Source organism: Adelges cooleyi, unplaced genomic scaffold (genome assembly GCF_023614345.1).
Source record: "Adelges cooleyi isolate 19-005CV unplaced genomic scaffold, UGA_ACOO_1.1 ACOO_flye_CR_arks_rails_tigmint_CR_PRNA_574, whole genome shotgun sequence".
NCBI lineage: Eukaryota > Metazoa > Arthropoda > Insecta > Hemiptera > Adelgidae > Adelges > Adelges cooleyi.
The window spans coordinates 1,946,255-1,960,100 of NW_026096268.1; the positions used below are offsets into that span (position 1 = coordinate 1,946,255).

The following is a 13,846-nucleotide window of genomic DNA, read 5'->3' on the forward strand; positions in this document are numbered from 1 at the left end:
CTTCCCTCTCTCTTTCTCTTTTTCTCCGGATACGGCTGCACACAAGTAAGTCGTCCGTCTCTGTCGGTGCTGTAAAATACACATATTAATTCCATTACAACGCGACGCCGTTTTGACTTATATAATCGGAAATTCCAACGTCGGACCAGAGTGGATCCATCCGAATAGATAAACTACGTGGTCATTTTTTATTTAATTTTTTTTTTTTTTTTAGTCTTTCGACCGTCTTATTTGGGTCTCCCACCTCGGCCAGACGCGATTCTTCTGGTCCGGAGGTATGTCAATGGCCCTACCATAACAGGTTTGCCCGCGGTCCGCCTCCTCTACCCGTCGGGCATGGCCACGTCACCGGGAGTACCGCTATGTTAGCCGCACCCCTCCTCTCCACACGTCTACCGCAGCCACGTCCAGGAGCCAGCCCGGTTGTTCCGGCAACGCGTCTCATTCCATCGTTCCGTATCGCACTAGAACAGTCGGAGTCCGCGATCAAATAATATTGAATTTTTTTTTTTTATAATGTGCAAAAAGTATTTTAAACCTGAAGAGAGTTTGTAAAAATCAATAAATTGAAATAGTATTTTTTTTTTTTTTTTGTAACTTGTCATTTTTATATTAGTCATCGTTTATCAGCATTCTATCGAAAATGTTTCGATTCACGTTGAACGTGATGCTGCTGGTGTTGTTGGCCGAGTCCGCGTACCCGTCGATGCACGACTCGAACTCGGTGGACGGCGAGGAGAACCCTTTCCTGGAGGCGGCCAAGTCGCTGCTGCAGGACTCTTTGGCCGGCGGTCAGGGAGGTCAGGGCGGTGGCTTGGGCCAAGGTCTGGGCACCGTGCTGCAGTCGTTCATGCAGTCGGAAGGCGCCAAGTCGGGCCTGGGCTCGATAGTGTCCGGGTTGGCGGCGGCCAAGGGTTCGGTGGATCCTCAGGTCATCGGTCAGCTGGTGACGATGTTCGCAGGAAGCGCCTCTGACAAGTCGGCCGGGTCTTCCAACCACGACAGCGCACCTGGAATCGACTGGAGTTCAATGATGGATTTGGCCTCCGGTAAATTTTAAAACAAATCGATATCCGGTTATGGTCGCGTGGACCAGTTACATAAAATAAAATATGAAAGCTCAATAAAAGTCAAAATTATCATTTTACCGAGAGTTCAATCGTCGGCATTAGGCCCAATTCTGGTACCGTCTATTCCTTAACTGTCGAGCGTTAGAAGCTAAGGCGAAAAACTCCAATTCTTCTTTCTCGCCTTATCCCGTAGAAATGTTGTGTATGAAAAATTTCGATAGCTTTCCTTTGAGTGCGCAGACGAGTATCCGAGCATCATTTGAGGCACAATAACTCGTTGTTGCAAAAGCACGGACTCGGTGCGACTCGGATTCGCATAATTATAAACGTTCGCAACACACATTAGGTATAATAATATGTAACGGTAACGTTTTTTTCTTCTTGTTCTTCGTTTAATAATGGTCAATCACGCTACAGTGGTCGGCGCTGCTGTTTTCGGCTGGTCTGGTGTCAACGAACCATGCATTTTGAGGTTATTTAAAACAATTATTATTATACTTTACAAGTGGATTTTCGTTATTATCGTCATACCTACATTTAAGACTTGTTTATTTTAATAGTATCTCTATTATAAACGTCATTTGACATAATATTATTGTGTAATTCGCTTGCATGTGTAATATACCTTGTACACTCAATTCCGCTCATGATTCATACTCGATGAGCGTAAATACCCAAACAATTCGTCTTAGTCGTGTCCTAGTCTTTTGTTTTGTTTAACTCCACCGATACGATTGTTGACCTATGTTAAAATCTATTAGTTATAAACGTTAGAGGAAAATATCTAACGACGAATTCAGCCCTTTTCGGCTGGAATACCAATTTTATGATTTGCCAATCTATGGCAAAAAGATTGGCAAGTTGCTGGCGGCTATCTACTATCGTGTTCTTTTCGTTTCGTTTCCCTCAGGTTTTATGTCGGCCAGTTCCGGCGCCGGAGGACAGGGCTCGTCGCTGGAGGGATTCATGAATGTTCTGCCGGTGTTAGTGAACGCTTTCAGCGGTGGCCACAAGCACTCGGACGACCCCGAGGTGGAGAACTATGAAGAGCACGAGCGCCACGCCCGCGCCACTTCGTTCCTGCCACCGTTCCTGAGCAGCGCCTACGTGTACTGGGAGCACTTCAAGAACAGCGAGCTAGGCACCACCCTGTGGAAAAACAGCGGTTTGGGCAGTATCCTGCAGCTGTTCATCGACAGGGACGGTCACTTCCAAGTGGACAAGATATTCGAGTCCATGGAAAACGCCACGTTCAGGCGCAGATGGGTCAGGAGCTTGACCAGCTTCGTCGCCGAGTGGATCAAACACGTTTCCGACCCGAGCACGCAGGCCAGGTATAATAATATATACGTATTATAATAATGATATATAATAATACATATAAATAATACACATACACGCTATACACGTCTCACTCAAAATACCATAACTGGTTTTGCTCACCGAGTTCGTTGCCCACCGTCGGCATTATCGATATAACATAATAATATATAAATAACTTTTTTTTTAACCATGATAATATATTATTAAAATATCGGTAGTAAATAGTATGTATTATCCAAAGAAAACATCATATTAAATTATAATACATTTTTAAACTACAATGTCATACTAATAAAGGTCATTGGATAGCTCTCAAGGATAGCTAAATTCCCTAAGATACTAGTTTTGTCCAACAGATTTTTTCGCACTTACTCCCAAAGCGGCGGCGAACGCCGTCAAATCATATTAATATATGATTTACAGTTATTCACAAAAAAAAAAAAACTGTATACCTACATTCGAGTTTTAACCAACGCGAGAACAAAAAAAAACCGTTGTCGGGTCAAGGCCGAAACCAAAATTGTAAGAAAATATGTTGTACAATAAATATGGATCTCATTACGTTCTACGTTTGTTAATTGACTTTAATTTGGACTATACAAGTTAAAAACACAACATTTAATTAAATGTCTGTATACGTTTTTAATAGACAATAGTGTCATACATCCAGAAGTGACCTGAAGTAGCGATTTTGATATTTCGTTTAAGAGAAGAAATTTTTTTGACAATAAGTGCGAAGCTAAAAATAAGAAAAATAAAAACACATAATTGTAAAACCAATATCTTCTCAGCTCCTCATCGAAGCTAAAAAAAATTGATTATCACAAAAAATTACTTTTACTACTTAATGGTACCTATTCTTAATTTGAAATAGTTATACTTTATGCAAACATTATTAATAAATGTATTACAATTAGAAATATTCGGATTTTAGTTTTACTAATATAGTAAAAGTGTCAAAATTGTATTATTACATTTTTGTTTTTAAGGGGAACCAAAAATACCTTATAATTTTTTACCGCTTGTATAATGTATTTGTAATATCTAGATTTGCAAGGTTCCATCATTATGACACTAGAGATACCAATTATTGATAATTATTACAGCTTTTTAACTAAAGACTTTTATAGACGGTAAATAATAATAATTTTTTTGCAGCGTTCAGTCATTAACATTTTATGAAATATATATTTTCCCCTAACCATCCCTATAAAGTCTATAGATTTGCAAATGAACTCAATTTTACTGCTTTGCCTGCGGTTATCGCTCGCCAAATTTCGTCATACACTCGGATTTAAAAATACGTAGGTACTTTTAATGTACACCAGAAAAACAGAATGTCTGATAGGTATTATTACAACCTCCAACCTCTTAGACACGCGGATGATTTATTAACAAAATCACGTGCACGTTGGAATACTGCCACAACCGCTAAATAACCGCTATACTAACTGGTTCCTGTATACGTTTATACTTGCTCGTATAATATGTCTATAACCGCGCCTTACCATAACTACCGACTCGCCGGCGAACGTGGTCTCGGTCAGCAGTGTTTTTTTTTTTTTACTGCAAACTTGACCGTAAAAAACGCCTACAGACTATTTGTGTCGATGTCCCTACAACAAACTAAACTAAACGAACTGTAATGTATCTTCTGGAAAATTTGCCGATAAAGGTACATAACGGTTTAACTGAACTGCTATGGGTCAAATTTATCTAGACGATTTTTCCCACTTGGATTTTTGGAGTTCCATCCTGTTTAAAAAATGTCAGGTTTGAATCGATAGCCTTATGATATGTTGTGTACGTCACAACATAATATAGCGTCTCTGAAGTATAGTTCATACACTTTGCACCTAATACACTTGCACACACTCGTGTCTAGCTAAAATAAAGAACTCAAGCCCGCTTTTTCTGGAATTTACACTACCCCAGAGTAGATTTCAATAACGTCAACCGGTCTGATTTGTTACGTTAGAATTTCCTACTTGATCTACAATTATTTGTCGTTTTGTTTCTATTATGAATGAGAAACATACATTTTGTTCGACCGTACTACAGAGAGTAGAGGTAACGTCTATATTTTGACAATTATCTGATGTAGGATGTATCCTATAGTGAATCATACAACTTGACAAAAATAGATAACCGCGTATTGTTAGTTAAATTTGTATACGTATAAAAGTAAAAGAATAAAAGTTTATAACTATTTGATGCATTTGTTTTCAACAATTTTCGTTATTACTATTGGCATGTAATAAAATACAATAAGCGCGTACAATATAATATTATTGTATTGTATCTTGCTGCAGGACAACTGGGGTCCGGCGTCTGTCTGGTCATAACGATTAGTTTATATCTAAGAGGGTAGTACGCGGGGCAAAGACGCATAACAATAATATGAATGACAAAAAAAAAAGGAAAAAAAACGTCTTTCGGGCACTTTGATGAACACGATAACGCATGTTGCAGGTATTTGTCGACGACCCAGTTCATCATGAACGGTTTTTTGAAATCGCAAGGTTATTCCAAGGCGGCCCAATTCGACCAGACGAGACCAGCGGAGTCGCTGAGTTTCCTCGCCGACGCCGTTTTCAAAAGGCAATTCGGTCTCAAAGTCAACTCGGCCACCTACATCAAACCGGCCATTGCTTACCTACAGGCAAGTTTTGTAAAAAACCTAGAAGGGTTTTTATGTTTGAGGCCAGGACACGTTTGGCGTTTACCCGAAAATATGGGTTTATGCTTACCTCTGAAAAACCCCTGATCATTGCCAATACTGAGTTGCAATATATTGTTGTGTGTCACAGGACGTTTTTCGGTTGGGCCAGAGCAAAGGACTCAGCCTGCAGCACTTGACCTCCAAGGAAATAGAAGACAAACTGTCAGAACTGTTGAACCACGAGATCATCGATCCCGTGCTTAGGGTGTGGAGGATGTACAGGTTCGCCTCGAAGAAAACCAGCTGCGACCGTTACCTAGTGTGCAGTATCAACCGCAAAGGACAGTACCCGAACAGCAAGACGGGACTTAAGCCCGGCGTCACTAAACTGTCCAGGTAAAAGGCAACGACCGATCGTTAATGTCAATCACTTTCCCGCAATCGGAGGAACACGACCCCGAAATCTTTACTTGAACTCGCTCCGTCGCTTCCACCCTTTATCCGCCACCGCATGATTATTCAGACAAAAACTGTTATTAACTGCGGATTATGTTCACAGCTTGATCGCTTCATGGTTCCTATCCGGCCGAACGGGCACGCCGTTCTGGAAACTCTACAACGCCGCCACCGAAGACCACAACTGCGCGGTAAGTGTTCTGTTCTTGTTTGATATATTTTCGATTGTACGCGACACGAGTTAATTAAAAAAATCTTTGGCGTTTCCGCACGCAGGTCAAGTATCCGGCAGACTGTCAAGAGTTCCACGAAGAAGACTTGAGGGCCACGACGGAATACTTCCACAACGAACTCTAATGAAAAATAATTATTCTCTTTTGCGGCGCCGCATATCCCGAAGGCTGTTTAATCGATTCCGGTTTTTAACGATTTTTTTTTTTTTGTATTTATAAATTTTAATTATAAACGGGGTGTACACTAGGTTACTCGGGTACTTAAACCTAGTTTAAGCCACCAATGATAAATGACCCTATATAATATATATATATATATATATATATATATTTTATAAATAATGATTTTTTTTTTTTCATAATTACTAAATTATTTTTAGCGTTAGGTAACTAATATAATACTTAATTATAGTTTATAATATAATGTTAGGTATATTAAGTATAGTTATAAGCTCGCGGCGTATACTGTCTAACTAAATTGATGATTTCAGTGTACTTACGCTTTTGTATTACCATAACGATGATTATACATATCCCACAACAACACACGGTAGAGATAATAAGCCGTGTAACTCTTTACGGGACTGCAATATGTTCCAAAGGTATTCTGTTGTCTTGTTGTTTGTACCTATTATTTTTTCGACAATTCGACCAAACATGTTGTGAAATTGTATGATAAAAATACGATTTAAGTACCTTTTTTTGTAGATTATAATATTGCTTCATACCTTAAAATATGTTAAGCTCCATTGTCTATACACATATTGCTAAATAGTAAGTACAATTGTTTTATGCACTTTTATAATAATATATGTAACTTTAATTGTATATTATTACAATAATATATTTTTATTTACCAAAACCAAGGACTGGTATCTTTTTAAAATTTATAGTACCTACTACTATTGTCATCACTCATCAATAATTATTTTGCATAATATTATTTATGTAATTATAAAAAGATTGAATATTTTTCGAAAAATACACACCAATAAACAATGGTGAAAAGCGGCTGGCGATCAATAAGAAGTAATTATAACCTAATAAGAAATTTTGGTCAAAATTTACTAAGTACGCTGGGATGTAGTCCGAGGCGTTTAGCACACCTTGAATAAATGTCTAACTCGTTGCACCAACAAGACAGACTTGAGAGAGATGTGAGTTATTGGCTAAGTAGGGATTTATGGCAGCTGGTCAAAGTTTAAAATCGCTCCCCTGTAAAATCTCTGAAATCGACTTACACAGTTGTTACATATGTATGTATACATATCTTAATATTAGTATTTTGATACAGTTGGAGGGGCCTGTAGTTAGTTTTGTACCCGGGCCCAAATTTTGAAGTTACGCCACTGAATATGCATGCTTCGTTTATAAGCATAAGATCAATGTTGGATGCAGGATGCTACTTCCAAGTTCCAACTATTTTAATAAAGTAACTACTAACTTAACTCACTGATCGTTTTTTAGAAATATCCTTATCATAACCACGAACGTCTTTAGATGATGATCTATAGTGTGGTAATAATATACTGTATACAATATATACTCGACGGTAAAAGTAATCCATATATATATGTATATAATTATATAAAGTGTTGATATTATTACCTACTGATGGTAATTTGCCATGGTTATACATAAATATTATATAAATACTTGTACAATGAACCTTAGTTACCAACTACTTTAAAAAAAGGTAAATATCATGTTAACAAATGGTATCAGAAACTATAAAAAATATAAGAACAGATAAACTTATTATTATGCGTAGAGAATAAAAATTAAAAAAAAATGATATAGTGCAACCAGTGCATATAGTTGATTAAAAGTGTTTTTAAATCTTCTTTAAATCATTCATTATAAATATGTTTTATACAATTAAAAAATACATTTTAAATATGAGCAGGGGCCAGGAGTTAATATTTAGAGGCATCATAAAACTGTTGCTTGATTTTTTTACTCGATTTGGGAGTTAAAAGTTGTGGAGTTGTTTTTGTCCACAAAAATACAAATATTATATACTAAAACAGTTATCTGAAATATTTTAGGATTAACAGGATATTAAAAATAATACAACAATATAATAATATATATTACATCATTTATTTCATTATAATTTACCTAAAAAATACTGAAGTGTAACATTATTAAAATATCTATGTTTAACATATATAAAAAAATAAAAAAATGGTAATTTGAAAGAGAGAGGCATGTTGACACATAAAATTGTACATTCAAAAAATCATATAATAGATACTATGTGTTTCTACAAATTTATGATTTTTGGTAGAAATAAACAGTTGTCAATAAATTGTATCATCAATTCCCTTTGCCACAATTAAATCCAGGTTGTAAACAAATTTACTCACGTCATAGCATAAATAAAAAATTAATAATACTACAGCTGAACAATAAAATCACAGGATTCTATAATAAATAAATAAATATAATTTTTATGATTACTCATTGGACTTTTTCTTGATGCCAATTTAATATATCATTAAATGACCGTTTTCCAATATTCATACGAATGGTAGCTATTGATTTCAATAGAGTTCTAGATGTTATACTATCTGGTAACTTTGTCAAATACTGTGCACACATTATCGAATCCATTTGCAACAATATGGACTCATTGCAGTGTAAAATTCCTATAGAAAAAAAAATAACAATACAATAATAAGTTGTAATTTATTTGCTCGTTAAATTGTAAATTGAACACACACCTAAAGCAGTTTGAAATAAAAATTGATCATTATCTCTTAAGAAATTATCCCATATAATCGAAGCCAGCTCTAAATTCATTGATTTGGTGTACACGGTATAAATCCAATCTACGAGATACATTTCTGGAGTAAGTCCAATATTGCTAAAATGGGCACTGAGTTTATTCAAATTGTGTTTAAGCAGATCGTTGTAAGTTGAAAAATATGAAGTCATCTAAGTGCATAAAAGTTATATTATACAATTAAAATAAACCCGTTTTTCGTGCATTAACAAGATATTCACTCACTATAGGATGGTTAACAGTATAAAACGTTTTCAGACACGGGGATTCCATCAAGTTTACAAGACCAATAAATGCATCAACTTCTTCCATATTCAAAAGTAAAATAGCCGCTATAAAACACATTCCTTGGATGTACCCAACGTCAGGTCGTAGGCATACATAAGCACTTAGAACTCTTTTTAAAATATCACAATATGGTCCACCCTAAAAAAAAATAGATTACCATAATACAGCTAACCACTTAAATTTATATAAAATTAGTTCTAGTTTATTGTAAAATAACAATAGTAGTAAAATGACACATAAATAAATTAAGTCTTTGTCTGATGTTGAAATAACTGAATATTTACTTGTTGAAAAATACCCAAATGGGGAAAAGTGCGTGTAATATCTAAATAGATGTAATCTAGACAATGGTCACTGTCTTCTGAATCTTTGAATTTATTTGTGGAATTTGAAACACAACTTCTGTAGAGTTCTTCATTGATGAACAGATCATTGCCAATAGCTAATGACCATACTTTACCTCGAACACTAGATGGTAAACCGTGCCACCATAAGTCACGGCATTTTTTTGTTTGACACCTAAAAAAATATATAGTATTATCTCGTTAGAATTATAAACTTTTTCGGTGTGAAATCATTTTTTTCCCAAGGTAAGCCATTATTAATTTGGGAAATTGTAAATAAATTTTATAAAAATATGTAAATATTAAGTGCATAATTGTCAATGATTAATTTCACAGAGCCACAGAGATGATTTTAAGTCTTATTATCCTCTTAAGCCCACACATATCGCATGAAGTGTGCACAGTTTTTCATAATATGCCACATATAAATTTGTGGCTGATAAGCCATGATAATATGCATTGCATATGAAACGTGATGAACGAGTGATCATACGCATACATGTGAAATGTTATAGCCGAGTAATGAAATTTCATACAACGTGTATTCCTTGCGTTTGCCTTTGTTTAAATATTTTTGTAAATAAATAAACATAGAAATCATTTTGATTGGCTTAACTGAATATAACCTACCCCGCCATAATATTGATACTAATTTATTACTAGAAAAAAAAACTGTACATTTGATTCCATTTTGGAATTATTTCTTGCGTCCATATTTGTGTAACATTTGCCAAACGTTCTTCATTCTTTAATTTTTGTTTTAAATATTGCTTATGTTTTTTAGTTTCTTCAGATTCTAAATCAACAATGTAAAATAAGATAATATTTTAGAATTGATCATATATTAAAACAAAACAAATTTTAAATAATATAATGTTTTCTGCTATACATCAAAAATAAAATAAGTACCTAAGTACATACCTTTTTTTTTAGCATTTTGTATAATTTGGTCATACAATCTTTTATGCTCTAACTGTTCACTAATAGACTTAGCTGGTACCTGAGCTGGTCGATTAAGTAATATGAGGGCAGAACTACCAGCTACTTTTTCATCATTTTCACATGTTTTGTTATTTATACAATCGACAGATCGAATGCCAAAATAGTTTTTCTACAAATATAATAAAAACAATTATTAGAAATGATCAGTGGATATTTGATGATTAATTACTTTATGGTATAATTTAGTGGAAGTTCCATTGGCTAAGAATCCATTTTCAATTTTTTTTCTATAAAAAGGTTTAAGTATAGGATGTCAGAGTTGGAAAACTTTTTGATATTAAACATTGATTTACCCTTTGTTTACACAAATTGCATCTGATTGAGGACCAATAGTGTCGAGGAATTCTTCTGACCTTGTTACGCTGCTAGATGACAGTAAGGAAGCATCAGATTCTAAATCGTCTAATCCAAGAGCAGAGGAGCATGCAGTCTGAGAGCTACTACTGTCATCTGAATCAATAACATGTTCCAGATTATCTTTGTCAGTCGAACGACATTCAACTGACAGATTTTCAAAATAATATGCTAGGCACCCATCGTCGAATGGACTAAATGACCGTGATTCATTCATCAATTGTGAATAATATAACTGTTGTAACACACAAGTAAGTATACTATGTACACGTCTTTTAATTAAATTTATATTTAATATTTTTTTGCCATGTTAGTTATTCAGTCGATTGAATTAAAACATTTTAGTCTAGAAAGACATTATTTTCTGTGATGTGTCCATAGACAATTTTCATTCATTACACTATTAGAATTAATATAACAACAAAATACAAATTATTAAACTATAGTAATTAGTAACTATGATAAATTTAATTTTATGATGATAGGTCAAAGATATCTACGATACATTTTAATATTTCATCATCAAATTGTATTCTTATCATTTATAATAATATAATACCTGGATCATAGATATAAACGATAAGATTATTTCCAAGGAGAGATGAAATTAATTATCAAAGATAATTCAAATCTTCTATTAATGGCGGGTTATCGGTAAGTTCATGTCACTTAGCTGGCGCAATTTAAAAATTACAAGTTATTAAATTGTGAATCATTATTATTACATACATATAATTATTTACGATTTGTTTTGTTATGAGTCGTAGGTCATGCCATTACGGCTGGATGACGATTTTTTTTACTTCATTTAAGATGTATTTATTTAGGATTTAAGTAGATAAGTGTAATTTTGTAGGTCATTACGTGTTCTGGTCTTCAGACGGATGTAGACGGGTTTTAAATTTATTTTTTAGTACTATGCATTCGACAATACCTTAGATTGTATAGGTATCTTGAAAGGCTAAATGTGTCATATTATTATATATATTATAATACATACATGTATTGAAATTATGATTTACAGTGCTGTATGACCCAAATTACTTAAATAATAATACTATAGAAATATATATTTTATTTAGGATGAAAAATGAATTACAAATAAGTATATACCTCCTATTGTGTCAATCAATAAAATATAAGGGCATAGGACGTTATATAATCTATGATGTGCTTTCTAATGAGTGTTGTTTTATAAAAAAAATATATAAGATTATAGCACGATGTAGTCGACAACATATAAGAATATTGCCCCTGATTTTGAACAAAGGTTTAGGAAGTAATTACATATTTTTTTTTATTAGAAAAATATACAATTTATACAGTTAAAAAAATGGGTACAATAAGCATATGGTAATTACAAATAAGAAATATATATTAACTGTGTATGGCGTGTTTAAAAATATCATCCAATGGTGGGAAGAATACAGTAATATAGTAAAATTATTATAGTAATTAGTAGTACTTAAAAGTAGTTGATATCTACGAGAATTATAATACTAAAACGCATAGTGTGTTTTATTTAAAAGTTGTACCAAATTGTAATTTTTATAGGGACATTACGATTTGTTGGTGTATGAAAATATTTTGTGTCTTGTCCACCTCTGATTAGAATACATAGTTTTGTAATACATAGTATATCCTTGTATTTCTTATTAAATATTACATCGTTAAAGATCATGTATGCACGTGTTATTCTATATAATGACATTGGTCACAGAAGCATAATTTGTTTTAAATCTCAGCGTAAACCATGATGATACTACTACCCGTTAGTGTTGGTTTTTCAATATTTAATTATATGTGACAAATGACAGTTATAGTCCGTAGACTATACCCCGAACAAATTAATCATCGCAAACATTTCTACATAAGGCTACACAGCACAAAACTTTATTAGTTGCCTCGGAAATTATGTTTTAATGAATTCATTTTGCAACGCTACATTTTGAATTATGGCGGTATATCCGCGAAGTGCATGATGGTGGTACCATTTTTCTATCACCGTTGACTTTATCCGTTGAAATTATTCTCATTGTCATTTGTCGGACATTATCAGTTCCTTATCACGCGGGGCAGGCGGTATGTCATTTTTATTAAGTCTTTTTTAACGTTACATCGAACATCGATGTTATATTAATAAGATTTTTCTAGATTAGTTCTATTTAATTTACACATAAATTGTATTTTAATCCAAAACATTTTAAAATTTTTTATAATACACAATGTTGATTAAAGTGAAAACGCTGACTGGCAAAGAAGTAAGTAAATTTAATGATTATTTAGAAACTGTGATTTGTGACAATAAAGAATTACCTATTGTGCAACTGATAGGTACGGTATAGGAATACTTAACTGATATTGGTTTTTATCATCATTGTTTTTATAGATCGAAATCGACATAGAACCAACTGACAGAGTAGAAAGAATTAAAGAAAGAGTTGAAGAAAAAGAAGGTATACCACCACAACAGCAAAGGTTAATTTTCTCGGGTAAACAAATGTAAGTGATTTTTTCTGTTTTATGTTCATTATGACCTACATACAAACATATTTTATCAATTTTAGGAATGATGAGAAGACTGCTCAAGATTATAAAGTTCAAGGAGGATCTGTATTACATTTGGTATTAGCGCTAAGAGGTGGTAATTCTAGATTTCCGTAGAATGTATAATATTTTAATTGTTTAAATTACGAAAATGGCGTTTATAATTTTTTCGGATATTTGTTTCCGATTAAAAAAAAACCAAACAAACAACTTGAAACAAGATAAGGTAAAAAATTGTCAAATAGAATTAATACAGCAATGATTTGTTATTAATATTATTACCAGATCCTTTTTAATAAATTATATATTTTTCTATCCTAAAAATTTAATTAAATTGTATCTTTAATTAATAAAAAAAAACCTCAATATTTAAATAGACATTTTATATATTATTTCAATTAAATTAATTTTTATAGTGGTTTTGTTTAGTTTATGATTAAATATTAGTTGTACTATTCAAGTTATTTATATTTACTTACGTACACATTTTTAATATTGTAAACTATGTTAATTTTGAATCATTTTATTTTTTGTATCTAATCTAATATATAACATAAACGTGCGATTATAAAATATAAGGGCATAACCCCAACAATTACTAAACCATGTTATATGTATTTGTTTTCCTATGAGTCAGTTTACTGGAAAAAGTTTTGTTTAGGTGAGTAAAACATAGGGACACAGGTTCCTGGTAAAGAGTATAAAAAATTAATAGTAAGTGTAACCCTAGGTTAACACAAAAAAAAACAACAGATACTCTTAAAGTTACAGAAATTAAA

At 33.2% G+C, this 13,846-nt stretch overlaps 3 protein-coding genes across 3 annotated transcripts; 2 read left to right on the forward strand and 1 right to left on the reverse strand.

The window, feature by feature from the left end:
• Positions 1 to 441: 441 nt before the first annotated feature.
• LOC126843547 (uncharacterized) lies at positions 442 to 6,572 on the forward strand. The gene is made up of 6 exons (XM_050581137.1): positions 442 to 1,049; positions 1,981 to 2,404; positions 4,866 to 5,055; positions 5,204 to 5,451; positions 5,615 to 5,702; positions 5,788 to 6,572. Exons 1-6 carry the CDS (start codon positions 644 to 646, stop codon positions 5,866 to 5,868), a joined length of 1,437 nt encoding a protein of 478 aa, XP_050437094.1. The 5' UTR covers positions 442 to 643; the 3' UTR covers positions 5,869 to 6,572.
• A 1,343-nt stretch (positions 6,573 to 7,915) lies between these two features.
• LOC126843543 (TBC1 domain family member 12-like) lies at positions 7,916 to 11,013 on the reverse strand. The gene is made up of 8 exons (XM_050581134.1): positions 10,460 to 11,013; positions 10,336 to 10,393; positions 10,086 to 10,275; positions 9,843 to 9,960; positions 9,105 to 9,339; positions 8,758 to 8,958; positions 8,471 to 8,684; positions 7,916 to 8,395 (listed from the first exon to the last, which is right to left on the reverse strand). Exons 1-8 carry the CDS (start codon positions 10,735 to 10,737, stop codon positions 8,208 to 8,210), a joined length of 1,482 nt encoding a protein of 493 aa, XP_050437091.1. The 5' UTR covers positions 10,738 to 11,013; the 3' UTR covers positions 7,916 to 8,207.
• Positions 11,014 to 12,603: 1,590 nt separating this feature from the next.
• LOC126843594 (NEDD8) lies at positions 12,604 to 13,429 on the forward strand. Its single transcript, XM_050581207.1, has 3 exons — positions 12,604 to 12,781; positions 12,910 to 13,022; positions 13,088 to 13,429. The coding sequence occupies exons 1-3, from the start codon at positions 12,746 to 12,748 to the stop codon at positions 13,182 to 13,184; spliced, it is 246 nt and encodes an 81-aa protein (XP_050437164.1). The 5' UTR covers positions 12,604 to 12,745; the 3' UTR covers positions 13,185 to 13,429.
• The last annotated feature ends 417 nt before the right edge of the window (positions 13,430 to 13,846 follow it).